This window comes from Candida dubliniensis, chromosome 6 (assembly GCF_000026945.1).
Source record: "Candida dubliniensis CD36 chromosome 6, complete sequence".
Classification (NCBI taxonomy): Eukaryota; Fungi; Ascomycota; class Pichiomycetes; order Serinales; family Debaryomycetaceae; genus Candida; species Candida dubliniensis.
In genome coordinates this window covers 530,656-552,343 of record NC_012865.1, presented here as the reverse complement: position 1 = coordinate 552,343, position 21,688 = coordinate 530,656, and the positions used below count along the sequence as shown (strand labels likewise).

Genomic DNA, 21,688 nt, shown 5'->3' with positions numbered 1-21,688 from the left:
AATCAAAGGCAGGAAAAAAGCTACGACAGAATCGATTTCTACCAAGATTGATCATTTATCCCTGGAAACATCAAATCAATCATCTTATACATACATTACTGCATTTTTAACCAGAAAGTGAAAGAGTGATAAAAATTTTACCTATCCTATTCAAGTGCTTTTATAGAAGATACAGTTTTCAATAATGTCGTTCAAGAATCAACTAAATTTTAATATATCAAAGTCGACCCCCACGACATCAACCAACAATACCAATACGACAAGCAACAGCAATTTGACATCTAATGACAATCCACAACCAGTTACGGTGAAGCCACCACCATTTATACTGAACATATTGTTGAAAAGCAACTTTGACAGTTCTGTATCGACCAACAATTCCAGCAAGACCCCGCCAAAGTCTTCGTCTCCAAGATTGTCAGCCACGGGAGTTGTTCCAGCAGTTGTTACTATTGATAATGGTGAATCAGTAGGTAATAATGTATCTACTACCTCTACAAACTCATCCAAAACAGATTTGATTGGTTTGTTTGATAAATTCGATATCAATAAAGATGATAAAGAACAGGCTAAAACAGAACATGAAGAACATCAACCTTTTACAGAAAAACATGAGGATGATGAAGTCTCCCAAGAAGATAAACTAGAAAAAATGGTACTGGATGATGACGGTGACGATGGAGAGTCGCCCAAAGAAAAAGAAGCAGTGTCAGAGAAAGAAGGAACGTCGACTAAGGATATCACTTTGTCTCCATCCATCAAACAGACTGAACAAAAAAACAACGGAACTACCTCATTTGCTGCACTTATGACAATTCAGCCTTATATACTACCTGAAGAAAAAGAGGTTGCTGAAAAGCAGGAAGAAGCAGTTAATGATAATTTGATTGATTTGGATGACACGGAAACTCTCAGCAGTAAAAATCACAATTTGCATGATGATCTTGCAAAATCGGAGTCTACAAACACAAATCAAGTTGAAAGCAGCACACCAAAAGGTAACTTGCTTGATATCGCCGGGTCTGAAAAAGAACAGTCTGCAGTCGAAGAATTGAGCATAAAAGTAGGGGGTTCTGAGTCTAAAAGTACTAATGATGTACTTACTCAAGATGTATCGATAACCGATCCAAACAAAGCACACAAACACAGGTTTCAGGTTAATGATTCTTCAGAACAAAACAAACAGTCGCATAAACCATTTGATTTTCAAACATTTTTAGTTCAATTGCGCAAAAAATCTGCGGATCCAATAGTGAGATACATTCGATCATTTTTAGGTTCATTCATTAGACAGGGTCATACATTTACATCCGATCAAAGAATTAAGATTATTCTGGATTTCAAGATTTTTATGAATGAGAAGTTTACATTGTATGAACCATTTGCATCTATGGATCAAATTGACTTGGAAAATTCTCGTGAAGGATTAGAGAAGTTGATTATGAATCGTTTGCATGATTTGTGTTTTCCAGCAGAAGTTATTAAACAACACTTGTCTTACATCCCTGAATCTTATACACTAGATTTGCAAAAGGATGAATCTTTTGCTGTGCAATTGGAAAAATTCTCTTGGATAAATGGGAACCACTTGGATATCGATATCAATGAGTTGGCAAATAAAATTGTGAAAAATGATCAATCATTTCTTGAGTATGCAATTACTGAATTAAACAAAATCAACAATTACAGAGCACCACGAGACAAAATCATATGTATTCTCAATGCATGCAAGATTATATTCAGCTATTTGAAGTTGAGTAAACAGGAAACAAATGCAGATTCATTTATCCCAATATTGATTCTAGTCATATTCAAAGCCAAAACTGACCACTTGATCAGTAACATCCATTATATTGAGAATTTCAGAGGACAAGAGTGGTTATTACATGGAGAAACAAGCTACTATCTTTCATCCATTCAAGGTGCAATTGAGTTTATACAAAATATTACCGCAGAAGATTTGACTATAAGTCAAGCTGAATTTGATGCACATATGGAAGCATGGGAGGCGCAAGGGAAACAAAAGCTACAACAATTGAAATTAGTACAACCAATCCCAACAATCCCAACAACACCAACAGATGGTAGTGGTGAAGCACACTTAAAACCAGATACGCCCAATACTCCGAATGGACTATCACCTTCGAAGGTATTATTTTCTAGTGCAGAAATGTTTACAAAATCTATTACAAACTTTTTGTCGCCACTGCCTCATTTATCGGAATCTGAACCAGAAGAATTCCAACCACCAGCTAATCCTCCACCACCTCAAGAGCAGAACGATCCTTCAGCTCAATATCAACCATTGCCTCCAAGGGAAGAAGAAATTAATGCTGAACAGATGCGAAAAGCCTATGATACATTAATTGAAATATTTCCCTCGTTGGATACTAACATTTTGAAAGACGTGATATTTATCAACAGAGGGAATATAGATGTCTGTATTGATGCATGTTTGCAATTGGTCGATGGTTGAAATATGAAATTGATTTATATATATATATATATTTGTGTGTGTGTGCATAAGGATCCTTTAACCAAATTAGGGCAAGTTTTTTTTTTTTCTCTTTTTTGCTTATATATTTTTTGGTGGTGATCCCAAATGGGAATGCTAGTTTGTAAATAGTTGAAGTAATATCTGTACTTTATAGGAGCCTTTTTTTTCTGTTTAATTATTATTAATTGAAGAACAAATAACATTCTAGAGTGGGAAGTGATTAGATTGATGTTGAAATATTGAATTTGAATGTGGGATCTCATATCCTAATTGGGAAATTGTATCCCGAAGTGATAGTACAGGAAACAGCAAAAAAAAACAATGTGCGTATCTCCTAAGATAAAACCTGTATTGCAACCAAATGAAAGTAAGTGGTGGTGGTGTTTTCCTAATTGATTCTATTAATGAAACTATAAAGAATGAAGAATATAAATATAGATATCATATCCCAAATTTATTTGCCTCTTTTTTATATATTTTTTAATACTGTTTATCAATCAATATCAAGAAACCACTTTATTCAAACTATCCCCGCATTAACACTATCATTGTTTCACCATGCCATTATTATACAAACCAGCTGCTGAAGGTAAAGACGTCAAACCAGCTCAAATTCCATCTCCAGGCAACAACTCCTTTTTGGAAGATACTTTTACCAGTGATGCTCCAAAAGATAAACAAATCTCATGTGGTTTCTACAGACAAGAAAAAGGTGAGCCATTAGTTTACACTTACGATTACGATGAAATGAAAATTATTGTTGAAGTATCAGGCGAATTCACCCTTACTGATGAAACTGGAAAAAAAGTTAATGCTAAACCGGGTGACGTATTTTACTTTAGTAAAGGTACAACTATCACTTTTGAATCTACTGATTACGCTTTAGCATTTTTCACTGGTTTGAGACCAAATGGTGCTGCATAGATTTATGGTATATTTATTACTTTAGTTCACATCATCTAAGTAGTTTTATTCATCAAGTAATAAACAAAAAGAAAGAAGACAACCAGTTCCTTGTGTTACCAAACTCACGGATTTGTAGTTAAATTCAAGAACAAGACTAACCTTGAGTGTTAGTATCACACACCGGCGACATATTTTGCAGAACTAAGAGTGCGACATTAGAAACTTCTGGAACTAAAGGGCGGGGGCGACATTTCACCAAACCACGAGATTGGGTTTTTCTTTTTCTTCCGTTTCGAGGATCATATTTTTAGTTTTCCTACTTGGTTTCTTCTTTTTGCTAGCAGTTAACCGAGATTGACCATGCCAATAGATTACTCCAAGTGGGACAAGATAGAAATTTCTGACGATTCCGATGTCGAAGTTCATCCAAATGTTGATAAGCAATCGTTTATCAGATGGAAGCAACGTGATATTCATGAAAAAAGAATGCAAAGAAACATCGAAATCAAAAGTATCTTGATCCAATTGACCATGTATGCCAAACTTAACGAAAGGGTCGACTATTTGTTAGAAAAGTTGACTTCCACTGAGTTATTGGATAATACAAAAGTTATGTCGGTATTGAATTCGGAATTTGATCCTCAAGAAAAATTTGATTATGATAAATTGATCAAAGACAAGGGTCTGACGTTAAGAAAAGGGTTGAAAGACTTGAAATTCGATAGAGAAGAAATTGAAAACACTCCTTGTTATAATGAAATGATTGAAGATTTGTTTGTTCAAATAAAGGATGATCATCCAGAGACAAAAACGGATGGCGACAAATTGATTGAACATTTAAGGGAACATAGAAAGAAGATCGACGATGTTTTATCCAAGCAGACTATAAAATTGGACGATTTATTGTATCAAAAAGCCCAATTGATAGTAAGTGACGACTTGCACACTGGCTTTGATAGATCCTTTTTAAATAAAGATAAACCAGAAGAAGAAGTAAAGCAGGATACCCCTAAAGCTTCGCAAACCAAAAAGACAACTGTGACCACGACTGAAACTATTAATCTGCCAAAACCGATCGAGGATAAATCTGATAAGGAAATTTTGGATGAATTGGAACTCTTACCTGCCACTAAGGAATTTGCCAAAATACCCAGTGACAATCTTTCAGAAGCTGCTGAATTCTTGATTAAGCATCCTTCAATATGTACTGAGCAACAAAAAGATGCTTTGATAATGACAGCATTTGACCTTCAATTGGAAAATAAATCTGATGAAGCTAAACATATTATTCACCAATCATTATTATTGCAATACGTTGGTCAATTGTCAGGAAATGGTAAAGCGGCTCCAGCTAATGTAATCAACACTATCAAGTTATTCTTTTCAAAAATTGCTGCCGAATCATCACCAGCAAAACATGCATTTTTGGAGGATGTAAACCAAACATTTACCCATATTAAAGGTAGATGTGAGATCATCAAAGAAGAGCAAAGACAAAATGCATCAAATAATGAAGAAACAGGCGAAGAAGAAGCATTGATTCAATTAAAAGCATTAGATGACAATACAGAACTTCTGGTCAATATTCCTAAAGAAGGCACCAAAGAATACGAAATTTTTACCACTAAATTACCGATAGAGTTCCAGAATGCAATTAAGACAGAATCGATTGATGAGGTTAACAAGGAATTTGCCAAGTTGAAAATTGAAGATGCTGAAAAAATTTTGGAAATTTTTAATGAATGTGGTGTCATTGGTATTAGCGGTTATATAGAAGATGAAAAGGAATTTGAAGAATTGAAAAAAGAATATGCACATGAAGCTGTTAACCAAGAAGAACAGCAGTCGGCTCCAGTTGAAGATACAGTGGATTAAATAGCTCAGTAAAAATGGCACTTTTGTATGCTAACCTAATTGTAGCTTTCGTCGTTTTTTTTTTTTTTTTGAGGGGATATTATATATTGTAAAAAAAAAAAACCTAAATAAGTGTAGACAGCCTATACAACTATGGGAGCTTGTGCGTTCGGTCACACTGCCTATTGTTTGGCCAACCTGGACAAGGTATCATAAAAAGAACTACCTTGGCCCTGTTGATTTTGAGATGAGTTTTGCCCATAAGCATTACCTTGTTGGTTTGATTGTTGCAACTGGGCAAGCAATGCTTGAACTTGATTAGCGGTATTGTCGTTTGGTCCTTGAGGTTGTGGAGCCAATGATGGGGCATTTGATCCATAATTATTATTGTACCCCATTCCTCCATAAGTATTTGGTGCAGGGCCAGGTCTAGAAGGCTGTCCGTAATTTCCTTGTGGTGGAGGTGCCCCTTGTTGCTGAGATTGAAGCAACTGAATCATACTTTGAATTTGTGCCGCGTTGAGTCCTTGTAATAAATTGTTGGCTGGGTTTTGTGGAGGTTGAACAGGAGAATTCCACTGATTGATAGCCGGTTGTTGCACAGGCGAACCATAGGAAGGTTGCTGGTTCCCATAATATGGTTGACCATAAGAATGTGGTTGTCGTGATGACGATGACGATGGTGGTGGCGGTACCGAGCCATAAGGTTGTTGTTGAGGGGGTGGTGGCACGGACCCATAAGGTTGTTGGTTCCAAGAGTCATAATTAGAACCTCGACCACGTCCATGGCCATAATCGTTATTATGTGCACCATATCCACCACGTCTACCACCATGTCTATCACCTCTTCTAGATCCTCTATTACGCTCACCTCCTCTACGAGGACCACTACTATGAGCAGGGCCAGCGGTATGACTTCTAGAATTATCATGGTAGCTAGTATCTTGAGGAACATAAGCCGGTAATCTGTCACCATATTTTTTAACCTTGGCCTTTAAAACTATTTCTGCACCTTCTTCAGGTTCCACATCAGCATATTCATCAAATTTGATTCCTCCATCTGGTGTATTTTCAAACGTTTGGATATCGACTTTCTGTTCTTTGATCACGCAGGCAGCCAATACACCTGAATACGCTGCTTCACTCAAAACCTCGCTTATATTTCTCTGAGTTACATCTTCAACATCTATGGTAACTTGTGACATTGCAAAAGCTTTTTTAACCTTTCGTATGAAAAAAACAGATGATTTCCCAGTAACATAAACCTGACAATCAATACTCCCTTTTCTCTTTTTATGACTAGGTTGTTGATCTTGATCTTCACTTTCGTCTCTAACTCTTTCCCTGCCGCGTCCACTCATGTTTGGATTATTAATTTCAGGATGCCCGGGACGTCTTGACTTCTGTGGTCTTGAAGCATCCAATCGCAAGATCTTGTTATGTAATGGTATATCGGTTTCACCTTTAATACACTCCAAACATGCTTCTCCGGTCCTGAATTGTGCAAAACCATACCCTGCTTTGATTGCAATCTGAATAACCTCACCGTATTTAGAAAAAATTCTGAACAAATCTTGTTTGGAAATGGTATTTGCTGGTAAATTACCAATAAATAGTCTCAGCTTATCAGGGAATTCGTCCCAGTTTTGTAAATTCAAATAATAATTCTCTCTTTCAATAAATTCTGCATATTCCTGTTCTTCTTCAGGAGTCATAGCAGCAGTAATATTCGGTCTACGACAGAATTCGCCAATAGGAACTAAAGGAATTGGGTCCTTCAAGTTTTTAAATGGCTTATTGTAAGAATATACTTGATCAAAATTGATAGGGTGGCTTCCAGAAGATAGGTCAATCCCAAGTTTCTGTAACTGATCTTTAATTGCGTCTACTTGTTCTTCTGCAGGTAACCTTAAAAATTCAGGGTCTCTGCCAATAGGGCTATTTATAATAGCGTCATATGCATCCTTCAATCTTTGTTGAGAGCTACTTTCTTCTGTAATGGCTGCTGTAGATGGTTTCACTGTAGCATTTACTGGTGGTTTCGGGGGTAATCCTGCTAGTCCGTGAGGTTTTTTCGAAGAAAAGCCGGTGGCAACTGGTGATTTACGTTCTGCTTCTTCTGCTTCTTCTTCTTCTTCTTTAAATTCAGGTTCATAATCAGAATTGTCTTTGTTTTCTTGATTTTCAGAATAATCATTAGATATAGAGTCTTTCTCAACGTTATTGTCAGCAAAAGCACTTTCTGGGTCATAGTCTTCGCTTTCAAGGTTATCACCAGGACTTGACAGTTTATTCTCGGTTGTTGGAGTTGCATCTGCAAATAGCTCTCTCACAATTTCATTGGTAGATTTCTGGACATCAGGCTCATCTGTCGCGGTAACTTGCTCGGTTTCATTGCTTTCTACTGGTTCTTTTACTTCTTCCGGTTCTGTCCTATTTTCACCGTCCTGTTCAGTGGTAGTAGCACTATCGGCTGGAAGTGCATGATCAATAGTGGTCTCCTCTTGATTCTGTTCGTCGTCTGGTTGACTATCCTTGTCATTTTCATCGTCATCAACATCTTGTTCTCGGCTAACTTCATCGCCAGCCTCAACTGCATGTTTTTCATCCGAAGCTGTGGTTAAAGTTTCAGCGGCTCCAGAATCTTGTTGCAGCACGTCTTTCTTTTCTTCTGTTTCCTCTTTATGTAGATTAACTGGATTTACTTCCATATCAAATTGGTTATGATTAGATAAATTAAGTCAAAGTTTACTTTGAAGGTGGATATCGTCTACAACCAGAATGTGTATGGTGATGTTTTCTGTATCATTTTTTTTTTCTTCCTCCCCTTTGCACGTAGTAGTGAACAAAAGTAAGTAAAACAAAAAAAGTCGTGCGCAATTGTCAAGACCTTGGAAAAGGTCGTGCAAAAGTGTAGCACAAAGGTGTTGTCCTAATACAGCAAAAAACAAAACAGTACAGATCAATCCTGATACTACTAGTGTTTCATTTATCTTGTTTTTTTTTTTTTTTTTTGCTCCATCACCGAACCCAATTTCATTTCCTTTTAATAAATAAATATATATTACAAACACTCTTCATCTTGATTGAAATATTTTGTTTTCAAGTATTAGTTTAGCAGTAACATTATCGATTATTAACTTCCATTTTCGGCATGGCACTTTTCCAGAATTTCAATACCCATTCCTTAAGATCTACTCGTGGGTTCAAATTAAAACAATCATCTCCGATATCAAGTCCTCAACCGATAAGCAACTCAGTCCTACCACAGACCCCTTTAGAAAATAGTCAACGTCCTCACCTCGAGCAAACAGAACAAAATCCATACCAAACTATCAATTTTAATAATGGCAATGGCCAACCTGTGTCTTCTCACAAAGATATTCGAAATTATGCAGAACAAACATTGGGATCAGATAACGCCTTGATCCAAGCGGTTAAATTACCACGCGACGAAGACGTGAATGAATGGCTAGCTATACATGTTGTGGATTTCTATAACCAAATAAATATGCTTTATGGTGCAATAACTGAATTCTGTTCGCCAGCTACATGTCCACGAATGATCGCTACAGAAGAATATGAATACTTATGGCAAGAGTCGGCTCCGACAAACCAAGATGGGACTGTTCAGTCTCCAAAAAGGCCAGTGTCTTTACCTGCGTGTGAGTATATCGAAAACTTGATGAATTGGGTGCAGAACTTTTTCGATAACGATAACATATTTCCAACTAAAATTGGTGCACCGTTCCCACATCAGTTTCCTACATTGGTGAAAACCATATTCAAGAGATTGTTCAGAATTTATGCACATATATATTGCCATCATTTCCACGAAGTAAGTGAGTTGGGGTTGCAAAGTCATTTGAACACCAGTTTGAAGCACTACGTATTGTTTGCCAACGAATTTCAATTGATTAGCAGAAAAGATTACGGTCCGTTAGAGGACTTGGTAGACACAATGCTTCAAAGATAATATATTTTATTCAAGCTGTATTTCGGCCATAATACTGAGATGGTCTGATGGGTACTGATTCATTCGAGGTTGTCCTGATGGTGGCGGCCCCATTTCTTCTGGTGTAGGCAATCTAAGTAGCTTTGTTAATTTGATTTTATATTGTTCAGCCAAATCTTCTGGTAAATCTCTTTTCTTTGAATGGTCGTCGGATTTATTCCATGGGACCAATAGGAAAATGTAATCTAACATTCCGTTCCACTTGTCAACCCAGTTGGAGAACGCTGGCTCGTTTCTATGTCCAGCAGTGCCTGCATTTTCAGGATGAGCTTGCTTGTATCCAACGGAATATAACGAAATGGCTCTCACGTCTAAATCATTGTGCGCCTCTTCCAAGTCCTTTATAAGTTGCTCCTGTTCCGGTGTCGTTTCAAACGTTTCTGGCTCGGGGTCCAGTGGGTTGTTGTCTCTTTCTTGTTCTAACTCTTCAATGTCTACATCGTCTTCATCCAAACTTCGATCTTTTGAATAGGTGTATGCCAACGAACAGCCTAAAACATTCTTGGACCGACCAGAAAACTTTATCGGTTTTGCAGTAATGGCACGATAGGGTGCATCAAATGGCTCAGAGTTGAAATCACCGGTGAAGAATGAATAAAATCTTTTGGAATTACCCACTATAATTCTCAACACACGTTGGAACTCTTTGAATTTATATAAAAGCATATATGTTTGTCGTGTTCGTTCATAAGTTCCAAAAGGGTGCCAAAACAAATGAGTTGTACCGATAATAAATCCATTGGTTTCTTTTAAACATGGATACTCTTTGACAAATGCTGGTGTAAACTCCAAATATGCCATAAATGCGATATTTGTAGTTGCGATCCGTGCGGGTGGTAACTGTTTTTCGCTGGCTTCTTGATTCAAATCTTGGTCTAATCTGATAAACGACTGATGCTTGCAAACAAATAACTTTTCTCTGAAAACTATGACACAACCATGATTTTTGGTATTGTTGCGATAAAATCTTGTCGAATATCCCAACTTCTCTAGTTGACTAACCCAAAACCCTTCATACTGCACTTTATCCACTTCTTGTAAACACATGATATCAGCGTTATAATGTTTCAATTCGTCTAGTAGTATCTGGGATCTTACAGACCATTTCAATATCTTCCCATTTGTAGGGTATATTTCTCTTCGGATTAATGTCTGCGCTAGTATGTTGTAGCTCATAATCTTGATGGAAGGAAGGCCAGGTTTTGGTTTGCAGATTCCTAGCATTGGACGTTTCAAAAACTTTTCTTTTTCAGGAGGAGGGATCAATCCTAATGCTTCCTTCTGTTGGCGTATCTTTTCCTTGCGTAGTTCCCTAAGACGTCTTTGTTCAAGGATATACTCCTGTGTTAGCAATTTTGGGTCCATGGGTTTTTTTGTTACCGGTTTTGAAACATTAGCTGTATCACCAGTCCCATTGGACAAATTATTTCTATCCTTACTCTCATTACTTATCGGCAGCATTAGTATTTAGTCTATAGATGTGAATAAGGGAGTCTAAAAAAAAAGGAAAGAAAAAAAAAATTATACGTCAAGGGTTTAAATTTGGCAGTACTCACCAGTTGATCCTAAACAAAGAAACTGAACAGAGATCGGGAAAAAAAAAAAGCGTTGGTCAAGTGTTTACCACATACTACTTTTCATTCTCTACAGCTTTCTAAAATGTCAGCAGTATACTATAAAAAGCTAGATACAGTACAATTCCAAATTTATGATTTGTTCAATTCCTTGATTCAATTATCCAATTCTGAAGATGAATCTGTCTACAAGGCGAGCTTCGACGACACAGTGCAAGAGATTGATCTGTTATTGATTGCTTTCAAAGACCTTCTTAGACTTTTACGACCCAAAGATAAATCCAATAAATTGAATACATATGAATTGAAATTTCATTCTTTGAAACAGAAATTGCGTGAGTTGCAAGTATTTATTAATGATCAACAACAGGACAAGTTGCATGAATATAGGGTGAAACATTTCCGCCTACAAGATCTGCCAGTGGATACCCTAAACAACGAATCTGCTCGAGACCAATTATTTGCTAGTCGCTCCATTAAGAAAACTCAGAAAGAAACGGAGGCCTCTATTAACCAACAAATTGTCAATCAAAATAAGCTGATTACGAAATCCTTGCAAGCATCAAGACAATTGTTATCAGCAGGTATATTGCAGAGTGAATTAAACATTGAGAACATAGATCAGCAAACCAAGGATTTATATAAGTTGAATGAAGGGTTTATCCAATTTAATGATTTGTTGAATAGATCAAAGAAAATTGTCAAGTTTATTGAAAAGCAGGATAAAGCCGATCGTCAGCGTATATATTTGAGTATGGGATTTTTCATACTTTGTTGTTCATGGGTGGTTTATAGAAGAATTTTAAGGCGACCACTAAAAATATTCTTGTGGTCTTTTTTCAAGATATTCAATATCTTCAACTGGTTGCTTGGAGGAGGTAGAAGTAAGGGGTTGTCTGCTACTGGTGTGCTAGTTTCATCCGTGATTGCTGCTACTACGGAAATTGACGAGTATGAGACAACGAAAACATTTTTGGAGACTTTTTCGGGCATGGAAGACTCTAATACAGCCATTGATACGCTTACAATGGTAGTGGAATCTCTTACGACGTCTTCAATGGAACGTATTGTAGATGAACTATAAGTTTTATAAGATAAATAATAAGAAATCGGCATGTGTTTTTCATTAGAGGTACTACTTTTTTTGTTCTATGGAGTTTCTACTGTGACATTAGATCCATTGTTTTTGGAAGATTCTAATGCAGCAGCCACAATGGCTAAATGATGGAATGCTTTTCTTGGTGGTACTTTAACCAATTTCTTGTCCTTCTTCGCAACTGCGTCTTTGAAATTTTTGAATTCTTCTTCTATGGTATCAACTTCATCTATTTCAATAGTAGTTTTTCCAGAAGCTTGGCCAGAGGTGGCACCTGTTGCATAAGTGATTTGTGGTTTTGACAAACATGGTGACCAATCATAAGTTGCACTACCATTTGTACCAAAAATTTTGAAAAAAGTAGACTTGTCAGTAGCACCAAATGCGGAACCATAGGTAAAGGTACCAATTGCACCTTTGGTAGTTTTCAACGTAGAAAACAATACGTCATCTGTCCCACTCTGCTCTTTCAATTGTTGAGTCAACCCACTTACGGACTCAACATCTCCCAACACCTCTGTCAACAATGCCAACTGATGAACACCACCATCACTTAAAAATCCCCCAATATGTTCTGGTTTTAATCTCCAACCAGTAGCCAAATACTTGTTAGCATCATTAAATGGACCAGTGGCGTTATAGGTAAACGCAACGACGTCGCCTATTTTTGGTAAAACTTCATTTTTCAAAATATCAATTGCCTTCAAATAAGTCCAGTTTTCCAAAACCAAAATTGGCAAGTCAGTAGATTCACTCAATTTAACTATTTCTTTAGCTTGGTCTAAATTGGCAGCAATTGGTTTTTCAAAACAAATTGGTTTATTGTTTTTCACAGCAAGCTTAACTGCGTCGAGATTAAATTGCACTGGCAACAAAGCATCAACAAACTCGACGTCTTTGTCTTCAAAAACTTCTTCCAATGAATCATAAACTTTATCCAGGGCAATGTTGGCTTTTTGTGCAAAAGTTTCGGCCTTTGATTTAGTTCTGTTGTAAGCAGCATATGGTTTCAATCCAGGAATCTTTTGGATAGTTGGTAAGTGGTTATCTGTAGCAAAAATACCAGTTCCGACAATAGCTAAGTTAATTGGTTGAGACATATTGTAATTTTATATAGAGAGTGGTGATAATTGAAATTGTTGTATCAATTAAGGAGAAAAAACTGAAAAAAAAAAAAAAAAAGAAAAGAAAAGTAGTAAAGCGAGGATCCCCGCTTCCATATTTATAATAAGAATTCGTTACCAAAGTATTTTTGTGGCTCAGGTTGGGAAAAAAAAAAAAAAAGATCCTCCAAATAATAATCAAAAATAAGGTTTTTCCGTTCGGAACGAACTGCGTCTTGTCGGAGAAAAAACTATTCTGTTTGGAGGATAGCAAAGTGGGGGGGGGACCATGTATAGCAAACTATTTTGTCATAGGACATCATCTGACTCTTAAAATTCACTGTATTAATGTCACAGGGTAAGATTTGATAGCACTGCTGGCTTTCTTGCGTGATGTTGGTGACGTAGCTTCCAAAAGTGATTGCAATTTAACATTTTGTAGCAACAATTGCTGAACAGTAAAACTGTAAGAGATTTTGCCCTCCAACAACATAAGTACTCTATCTAAATCCATTGAGTCATATCCTAGCACATCTCTTCGAACTCTTCTATACCAGAAAATGTTGCTTTTCGCATACTGTCGGCCAATTAATGAAAAAACAAATGGAGCTTGCGTTTCCATAAAAAGATACCATGATGCTAGCAAGTAATTGAAATTGGTAGACATATCTTCCAAATGAATAGTGTTTTCTTGTGTGAGGATAGACAATTCTAAGTCTAGGGAAAGTAAACAATTAGTGGGAGCATACAATTCAAATATCTTGCATTTTAAGACCATATCAAATGTGTGACTGGAATCATCACATATGTTTAGGCTTACTTCATATTCTAATAAGCTCCAAAATTTTGTAAACCTCGTGGCTAATCCGGTTATTAGTTGAGAATCAAAAGTCCTTGTGGTTAGCGCATTGTTGTTAATTAGTATATTCACATGTATTACAAAATTAACACTAGGAGTTGCCGTCTTCAAAAGTTGGGGTTTGGTACACAAATAACTATACTGTAGTTTGTAGTAGTCTTCAAATAATCGGATGGATAAGGACATGATGTTAATAAGTTCATATATAATTGCAACAAATCTTTGGTTGTAAAATGGTTGTCCTAACTTCAGAAAAAAAAAAAAAAAATGCGATACATTACGCATCAGTTCTTGTAAGAAAAATTTACACCGGGATCCTATCATGGATACTCAGGTCAACTAGATGTATAAACCCAAATTCAATTTCAGACCAAATGCCAAAGGTATTATATTGAATAAACCAGTCATAAATATTTCTACAACATTTGATGAGATTTCTAAGTTGCCTAGTTTCAGATCTAAACTTTTAGCATTTTACAAGAGGTTTTACAAACTACGAAAGTTCGAGTGTAATGAGCAGTTGTATATTATTAAAGATATCCCATATTACACACCAGACATAAATGATCAAGATTATGCTGCATTTGTTAAAAGACAATTCCGAAGTATTTCATACAATACCAAAAGGGAGGCTATTTTGAATTTACCTGCTTTGTCGGAACAAGAACTTGAACAGCGAATGATGAACACTTTGGTATTTGTGTTTAATCATACTGTGACAGCAGAAACCCCTTACTCAAATAATTCCAGTATGACTGAAGATGATGTTGCCAAGACTGGTATAGACAATGAAGAAACCAAGATTGTTAGTACAATTCTAAAACTTGATAACGAAATGCCAAATGATATTAAATATGATTTCAAGTTTAAATGGTTCAAAGAATTTACTAATCAACTAGATAGTATTGATCCGAAAGTTGGACCTACGAAAAAACAATTGGAATATTTAACTGAACACTATGGGTATAGAATGTACTATATTACGTTGATGCGATTGAACGAAAGTACCAAGTTGTGTCTATAGAGGGTAGTACGAGTATAATGTTTTAACGATTTTTAGGTTAAATTGTACTGATAGTTGGCAATTTCTGGTTGACCAATACCAAAAAGTTAGAAGGAAATGCTGTAATGCATTGCAAGGATATCTCAATCAAGATAATTTAATATTCAGTTTTAAGATTATAAAACTTCCTATCTGTTATAATTGTATTTAGATTATCCCTCCCTTTCCTGTCTGAATTCTAGGTATTCTATATTCCCGATCTGACTTGTCGTGCAAGTTGGTTAAATTACTTGTCGGAGCTACTCTTCTTCTATCCCCAAGTTTTTTGAGTTTTTTTCCGGATGCAAATAAAGATGCCAAAAGTTTGGGTCGTGGACGTTTCAAATTACACAAACTTAAATAAATTGTGCATATTATAACCCGCCGTGCATGACTAAAAATTCTTAAAGAACAACCAAAAAAAATTTTTTTTTAAGTATTTTGTATGAGAAATCAAAATTTTACTAAGTATTTTGGAGGTATGGGAAAACGAATTTTCACTAAGACTTTTCTTAGGAAAAAAAAAATTTCACTAAGACTTTTCTAAGAAAAAAAAAATCTTCAAGTGTTTTTACAATCTATGGTAATTCTTTTACCAATTCTTTAATAACGATTGCATTAATAGCAGTTAATCTACCAAATTTATCAGTAAGATATAATACATTTTAATCGATTCTATCTATAATTTATAAACCTCATTTGTTTGTTTTTCTTTGTTTTGTATTATAAGCCAAATTATCTTGGTTAGTGACTATTTGATCTGCAAAATACCTCCAACTTCTTATATTCAATAGGAAATTATCAAGCTTTTCAGGTGACTTTTTTCTAACTTCATTAAGTCTTTTCATTATTAAGTTTAAATCAGCTAGGTCTTGATGTTCTTTTTCCTCATCTGTTATGAAAGAACCACCAGAAGAAATCTTTTCACCCCATTTAAGCAAATTTATTTTATTATCTTGATCTAATTTGAACCTTTTATCGATCCAGTAATTAATATGATGTTTGAATTCTTAAAAATGGTCTGTAACTCATTGAAATTTGACTTCTATTTCTTTGACCATGAAGGTTAAATAATATTTTTGCAATCTGACTCCTGGTGTAACCTTTTTCAACCACATCAACTAGCCAGTCTCTTGCCACAGCATTTAAAGGTCCATTCTCTTGTGGAGCGTGGTTATGGGTTGGTACAAAACCAATTAATTTATAACCAGGAATACCTTTTTGTTGTTTAACGTAAAGTCTTGCGGGGCAATCAGATTTTATTGACGATACTGTCTGGTTAACAATAGCATCGTTGCTCTTTTTTGATTTCGACTTAAATTTTCCTCGCAGAAAACAACCAAAGTATTCTTCTTTGGAATAAAGCAGCTTTCCAGTTTTGTTATCATTGTTGTTCTCTTCTGGTGACTCAAAAGAACTCTTTCTTGACCAATTATAATTCAAACTAATCAGCTTAAACCATCTTTCAAAATCATCATCTTTGAAATAACCAATTATCAAATCAACGTTGTCTTCGGATTCATTAGGTAAACCATTAAACATAAACTTCTCTGGTGCTGAAGATGCCTCTTTAAAAGCAGCTTGAAGCGTCTTATTGTCATCAACGGTATTATTCATACCTTTTTTGATCAATTCATACCTTTTTTGATCAATTCATACCTTTTTTGATCAATTCATACCTTTTAGCCATTATAAATAGGGTTAATCATCTCTTTGTATAGCCTAATAGAAGATTGTTGAATGAAGGTTTAGGAAAAAGAGTGGTGGGTAGAGGGAAAAAATTTTGTTGATTTTTTTTTGTTTGTTTATACTTCGTCCACCGCGAATTCTAGTTAAATTTTATTGGCCAAAAGAGACCCATGTGTGGCGGCTAAAATATTATATGTGCAGGAGTGCATGAAATTGTGCATGAAAAGTGGTACAAAAAAATTGAAACTTTTGGCATTTTTCTGTTTTTCCTTTTTTTCCAACTTATTATTTTCTCTCTGATATTTTCTGGTAAATTCTAGCAATCAAAATCAAACTTAATCCCCTATAACTATTTCACTATTCAAACAAATGGGTTGGTTTTCATTTAGCAGCAACAAGGAGTCTTCTGTGTCAGCTGTGCCTTCACAACAAGTTGAACAACGTTCTCATCAATCATTAAATTTACCCCATAATTCCGATATTGCCACAACATTAAACCAATTGTCCTCACAAACAGGCAATGATCAAGATGTTAAAGTGAAAGAAATTGATAATATTCAAGATAAGAACGAAATTGAAAAGACAGTAGAGAATTTTGTTGAAAGTTATCCAATTTCTAATATGTTTGTTATTGATGGAGAAAAAGATTCTAAACAGAGTATTATATGTACTACAACTGATAGTGGGAAAACGTGTTTGAAATTGAAAATGAATTCAATTCAATTATTTAAAATCATGCAAAAGCAAGAGTATTTCTGTTCCTTGCCTGATGATATCAATGCCACATATTTTGAGTGCCGCAAAATCAAATGAATTGTGGTCAAGTCACCTGTGTGTGTGTAGTATGAGATGGTATCTGTATCTCTGGAGCTAAGTGTGTATTGTTGATTGAGTGAAAAGAAATAATCCATACTGAAAACAAGTACGTGTGTAGGAATAGACAAAAGTATATTCGCACTTCAAGAAGATTTACATCTACAAAACCGAATTAACCACTTAAGTATCCTTTGTAATCATGTATGTTCGTGGGGGGGGGGGGGGGAGAAAGGGTAACATTGTATTAAATTATATAATTCTATTCAGCTATCATCATCATTATTGAGTTATACCATGAATGATTCACCACATCCACAAGTTCCTTTTGAATTTGGATTTTTAAATATAAATCTCGAACTTAATTTATCATCTAACCAATCCATTTCAGAACCAACAATTGAAAATAATGCTTTTGAATCTATTAATACCTTGACCCCATCTTGTTCCACCAATTCATCAAATTTACCTGGTTTGTCGACATATTCAAGATTATAAGTCAATCCTGAGCAACCTCTGTTTCTCACTCCTATACGAATCAATTTTGGATCCGGTTGATCTAATAATCCTTGGAGATGTTGTACGGCACTTGAAGTTAATGTAATCAAAGCTTTTCTTGGTCTCAACACTCTTTTCTTTTTAGGCGTCACTGATGGAGTAGCCGCAGATTTTATTTCGGTCGGCACTGATGCAGATGTTGATGTTATTTTATTTGATGCTTTTTGAATTTCAGGGTCTGATGTTATTTCAATTATATTTGATTGTGAAGTTGGAGTTGTGGAGTTGAATTGTTTGATGTCGTTAGTTGATGTTGATTTATTGGCAAAACGTGATGTTCTTGATTTTCTTACTGGTGGTTGTGGAGTGGTGTTTGATGTTTCGGTTTTAGGGAAACTTAAAGTATGTCTGGCCCATTTGGAAGTTGGTACATCATTATCTTCAGATTGATGCAATTTTGACAAGAATGAATTAGAGCCAGTGTTGGTCGATATTGGGATGGTTTGTATAAATCTTTTGTTTTTGGTGGCATGATTTGAAATGTATCTTTTCGTTAATTGTAAACTTTGTCTTCTTGTTGCTATCATCATGGTTGCTATTGTATCGATGTAATGTTATAGTTAATTAATGAAATGAATATGTAATAATGGAAGACAAGAAAAGGAAAAGAAACTGATAGATAAAATCTAAAATAAATAAATAAATAAATAAATAAACGCTAGAAAAGTGTATCGATGAATCAACTTATATCGTGGAATTCAATAGAAGAAGAAAAAAAAAATGCTTAAATACTTCTTAGCGGTGGGAGCAATTGGGGAGGAGGAAAGGAGAAAAAATGTGACTGAATTTCACATTTGCACGACTTCTCTTAGTAATAAACCTCCACTTGATTTGTTGAGCCTGCATATACTTACGTAACATTATTTGGAAATGTTGTAATTGGTTGATTCTTTGAGCATATTTCGGAACCGAAATTTTATGTTGTTTTTTTTTTTTGTTGCCACATGAGGAAATTCTGGTAAAACTACACGTACTCCGAGACCAATAGATTTTTAATTCATCTCGTATAATTTGATGTTACCCCCAGATTTCAAGTTCAAGTAGGTTTATTGAGTATTAGAGAGACCTGAAGGGATCAGAAAGAGATAGTGTCTCCAGCTTCTAAATAACTCACTCTAAGGTTATTTTATGTCTGTGTAAATTAATACTGATTTTGTAAGAAGTCAGGTTGTAAAAACTCTTACACTTCTGGTAAGACCAATATTGATATTTTTCAATAGTGGTAACCAAGCTGGGTAGATAAACTACAGTGATGGTTTAAATATTGGTTTGAATTGAATCACTTCTTATCATTGTTGTTGTTTGTATATTTGGTATTTCCCCCAATATTTGCATAGAATGTGTTGCAAAAAAAAAAAAATTCAAATTGTTCATTGTCGCATCCCAATTTGGGACATCCAAATATAAAACCAGTAGAAGCTGAATTTTGTTATAAATGTCCATTAAACCATCTATATAAACACCTAAATCCAATAGATAATTTTAATAAATTTAAAAATGTTCTTCTCATGTATCTTAAATACTAATACTTTACTATTCAATAATCTCCAGAAGTAAGAACCAGTAGCAAAATGAGAATATTAAAAGTCGATAATCGGGTTAAACAACTAGAAACTCCAAATGAATACAATTATGACTCTTTGAAAGCTTGTAAATGTGATTCCTGTGATTATTGGTCAAGCTTGAGTCCTAATCAATCGAGCGGTTTATTTTTAGGTATATTGATCCCAATCATTTGGTTAATCAACTTATTCAGAATCATCAAATGTTTATATTTTATAAACAATGAACCATTAGCAACCACGGAATACCTTCAAATTTTTAAATCCAAAATCAGAATGAAAAGTAATGTCCCATTAACATCTCATTACATCAATTATCATAACAATAATAGAGTTGAAATGTATAGTTGCTTAGGTCATATTTTGACTGCTATAATAATTTATGGATTAGTTATATTTGGAATTGTAATGGCTTTTGTAAAGTCAACAAGAGTTATGATTTGGCCACAAACTGATATTATGTATTTATAGAAGAGTTCATCTATATTTTGTGAAAGCGAATCGGGCTTAAAGTTTTGTAATAGTAGAAGTCAAAAAAGTGCAGAGAATTTATGACTTCTGGTGCGTACAGTTTATGCTTTTTTTTTTTTTCAGAAGAAGTCAAAAAAAAAAAAAATAAACAGATCCTTCTCTCCACATCAGATTTACATAAATACACACCATAATGAACAATAATTCATCACCACTATTTATTTTCATACCTTAGTTGATTTATTATTTGTCTGAAGTTTCTTTGTCTTTTTTTTTTTCAATTTATCCTTATTCTATCTGAATTCATCTTACAAGTCAAACTAGCAAAAAATGTTAAGAATTACTTCCAAAAGATTGTATTCATCAACTAGCAACTTATTGAAGACTCCATTATATGAAGCCCACATAGAATTAGGTGGTAAGATGGTACCATACGCTGGTTTTGAAATGCCAGTATTGTATAAAGGTCAATCTCATATTGAATCTCATAATTGGGTGAGATCAAAAGTTGGTTTATTTGACGTTAGTCACATGTTACAACATAATATTAATGGTAAAGATGCTCAAAAATTATTACAAAAAATAACTCCTATTGATTTAAACAAATTGCCAGTTAACACATCAAGCTTATCAGTCTTGTTAAATAATAATGGTGGAGTAATTGATGATTGTATCATTACCAAACATGGTGAAGAAGATTATTATATGGTGACTAATGCTGGATGTCGTGACAAAGATATCAAATTCATTAAAGAAGAGGCTAGTCAATTCAATAGTGTCAATCACAATACTTTTGAAGGGACATTATTAGCTATTCAAGGTCCTAAATCCCAAGAAATATTACAACAATTTACCAATGAAGATTTGTCTAAAATTTATTTTGGTCAAACCAAATTCTTGAAATTATCACCAATTGGGGCAACAGTTCATTTAGCTAGATCTGGTTATACTGGAGAAGATGGATTTGAATTATCAATCCCATCTACTACTCCAGAAGAATCAAAACAAGCATTGGATTTCTTCTATACTTTGATTAATGAATATCCTGATGTGGTCAAACCAATTGGGTTGGCAGCTAGAGACTCTTTGAGATTAGAAGCTGGTATGTGTCTTTATGGCCACGAATTAACTGAAGAAATAACTCCAATTGAAGCATCATTGACTTGGTTAATACCAAAGACTCGTCGTGATGAAAATAATGATTTCAATGGTGCTAGTAAAATATTACTGCAAATCAAAGACAAATCTTCATTTACTCATAGAAGAATTGGGTTAACTTCAAAAGGACCATCACCAAGAGACGGGAACAAGATATTTAATGAAGATGGAACCGTTGAGATTGGATATGTGACATCAGGATCTCCATCACCTACATTGAGTGGGAATGTTGCTCAAGCTTACATTGATAAGAAACATAAAATTGGAAATAAAGTTAAAATTGAGATTAGAAATAAATTAAGAGATGCTGTCATAACGAAATTGCCATTTGTCCCAAGCAATTTATATAAACCATAGATAGAATTTGTAGTGTGATTGTTGCTATGATTCCTGGGAGGATCAATCGAAAGCATTGAATGGCACAAATAGAACTTTCTATATCTTGTTTAGTAGTAGGTTCAACATGAAATAGAACAAAGTATTTACAGAAC

The 21,688-nt window shown here is 34.8% G+C and overlaps 15 protein-coding genes across 15 annotated transcripts; 9 read left to right on the top strand and 6 right to left on the bottom strand. All coding sequences in view use genetic code 12, as the record gives it.

Moving 5' to 3' along the window:
* Nucleotides 1-184: 184 nt before the first annotated feature.
* On the top strand, nt 185-2,476 carry CD36_62910 (ubiquitin-binding protein, putative; the record flags this gene model as incomplete). The annotated part of the gene is made up of 1 exon (XM_002420991.1): nt 185-2,476. The coding sequence occupies one exon, from the start codon at nt 185-187 to the stop codon at nt 2,474-2,476; it is 2,292 nt and encodes a 763-aa protein (XP_002421036.1).
* A 579-nt stretch (nt 2,477-3,055) lies between these two features.
* On the top strand, nt 3,056-3,421 carry CD36_62900 (ethanolamine utilization protein, putative; the record flags this gene model as incomplete). The annotated part of the gene is made up of 1 exon (XM_002420990.1): nt 3,056-3,421. One exon carries the CDS (start codon nt 3,056-3,058, stop codon nt 3,419-3,421), a length of 366 nt encoding a protein of 121 aa, XP_002421035.1.
* Nucleotides 3,422-3,763: 342 nt separating this feature from the next.
* On the top strand, nt 3,764-5,278 carry CDC37 (Hsp90 co-chaperone, putative; the record flags this gene model as incomplete). Its single annotated transcript, XM_002420989.1, has 1 exon — nt 3,764-5,278. The coding sequence occupies one exon, from the start codon at nt 3,764-3,766 to the stop codon at nt 5,276-5,278; it is 1,515 nt and encodes a 504-aa protein (XP_002421034.1).
* Nucleotides 5,279-5,439: 161 nt separating this feature from the next.
* Nucleotides 5,440-7,968, bottom strand: CD36_62850 (nuclear polyadenylated RNA-binding protein, putative; the record flags this gene model as incomplete). The annotated part of the gene is made up of 1 exon (XM_002420988.1): nt 5,440-7,968. The coding sequence occupies one exon, from the start codon at nt 7,966-7,968 to the stop codon at nt 5,440-5,442; it is 2,529 nt and encodes an 842-aa protein (XP_002421033.1).
* A 443-nt stretch (nt 7,969-8,411) lies between these two features.
* Nucleotides 8,412-9,233, top strand: CD36_62840 (cell cycle regulatory protein, putative; the record flags this gene model as incomplete). Its single annotated transcript, XM_002420987.1, has 1 exon — nt 8,412-9,233. One exon carries the CDS (start codon nt 8,412-8,414, stop codon nt 9,231-9,233), a length of 822 nt encoding a protein of 273 aa, XP_002421032.1.
* A 6-nt stretch (nt 9,234-9,239) lies between these two features.
* Nucleotides 9,240-10,733, bottom strand: CD36_62830 (RNA exonuclease, putative; the record flags this gene model as incomplete). Its single annotated transcript, XM_002420986.1, has 1 exon — nt 9,240-10,733. One exon carries the CDS (start codon nt 10,731-10,733, stop codon nt 9,240-9,242), a length of 1,494 nt encoding a protein of 497 aa, XP_002421031.1.
* Nucleotides 10,734-10,931: 198 nt separating this feature from the next.
* SEC20 (secretory vesicle transport protein, putative) lies at nt 10,932-11,930 on the top strand (the record flags this gene model as incomplete). The annotated part of the gene is made up of 1 exon (XM_002420985.1): nt 10,932-11,930. One exon carries the CDS (start codon nt 10,932-10,934, stop codon nt 11,928-11,930), a length of 999 nt encoding a protein of 332 aa, XP_002421030.1.
* A 65-nt stretch (nt 11,931-11,995) lies between these two features.
* CD36_62800 (uncharacterized oxidoreductase, putative) lies at nt 11,996-13,042 on the bottom strand (the record flags this gene model as incomplete). The annotated part of the gene is made up of 1 exon (XM_002420984.1): nt 11,996-13,042. One exon carries the CDS (start codon nt 13,040-13,042, stop codon nt 11,996-11,998), a length of 1,047 nt encoding a protein of 348 aa, XP_002421029.1.
* Nucleotides 13,043-13,382: 340 nt separating this feature from the next.
* Nucleotides 13,383-14,228, bottom strand: CD36_62790 (conserved hypothetical protein; the record flags this gene model as incomplete). Its single annotated transcript, XM_002420983.1, has 1 exon — nt 13,383-14,228. The coding sequence occupies one exon, from the start codon at nt 14,226-14,228 to the stop codon at nt 13,383-13,385; it is 846 nt and encodes a 281-aa protein (XP_002421028.1).
* A 19-nt stretch (nt 14,229-14,247) lies between these two features.
* CD36_62780 (conserved hypothetical protein) lies at nt 14,248-14,928 on the top strand (the record flags this gene model as incomplete). Its single annotated transcript, XM_002420982.1, has 1 exon — nt 14,248-14,928. The coding sequence occupies one exon, from the start codon at nt 14,248-14,250 to the stop codon at nt 14,926-14,928; it is 681 nt and encodes a 226-aa protein (XP_002421027.1).
* Nucleotides 14,929-15,936: 1,008 nt separating this feature from the next.
* Nucleotides 15,937-16,563, bottom strand: CD36_62770 (conserved hypothetical protein; the record flags this gene model as incomplete). Its single annotated transcript, XM_002420981.1, has 1 exon — nt 15,937-16,563. The coding sequence occupies one exon, from the start codon at nt 16,561-16,563 to the stop codon at nt 15,937-15,939; it is 627 nt and encodes a 208-aa protein (XP_002421026.1).
* A 441-nt stretch (nt 16,564-17,004) lies between these two features.
* On the top strand, nt 17,005-17,448 carry CD36_62760 (conserved hypothetical protein; the record flags this gene model as incomplete). Its single annotated transcript, XM_002420980.1, has 1 exon — nt 17,005-17,448. One exon carries the CDS (start codon nt 17,005-17,007, stop codon nt 17,446-17,448), a length of 444 nt encoding a protein of 147 aa, XP_002421025.1.
* Nucleotides 17,449-17,738: 290 nt separating this feature from the next.
* Nucleotides 17,739-18,536, bottom strand: CD36_62750 (iron sulfur assembly protein, putative; the record flags this gene model as incomplete). Its single annotated transcript, XM_002420979.1, has 1 exon — nt 17,739-18,536. The coding sequence occupies one exon, from the start codon at nt 18,534-18,536 to the stop codon at nt 17,739-17,741; it is 798 nt and encodes a 265-aa protein (XP_002421024.1).
* A 1,041-nt stretch (nt 18,537-19,577) lies between these two features.
* CD36_62740 (conserved hypothetical protein) lies at nt 19,578-20,039 on the top strand (the record flags this gene model as incomplete). Its single annotated transcript, XM_002420978.1, has 1 exon — nt 19,578-20,039. One exon carries the CDS (start codon nt 19,578-19,580, stop codon nt 20,037-20,039), a length of 462 nt encoding a protein of 153 aa, XP_002421023.1.
* Nucleotides 20,040-20,369: 330 nt separating this feature from the next.
* On the top strand, nt 20,370-21,554 carry CD36_62730 (aminomethyltransferase, mitochondrial precursor, putative; the record flags this gene model as incomplete). Its single annotated transcript, XM_002420977.1, has 1 exon — nt 20,370-21,554. The coding sequence occupies one exon, from the start codon at nt 20,370-20,372 to the stop codon at nt 21,552-21,554; it is 1,185 nt and encodes a 394-aa protein (XP_002421022.1).
* Between the last annotated feature and the right edge of the window lie 134 nt (nt 21,555-21,688).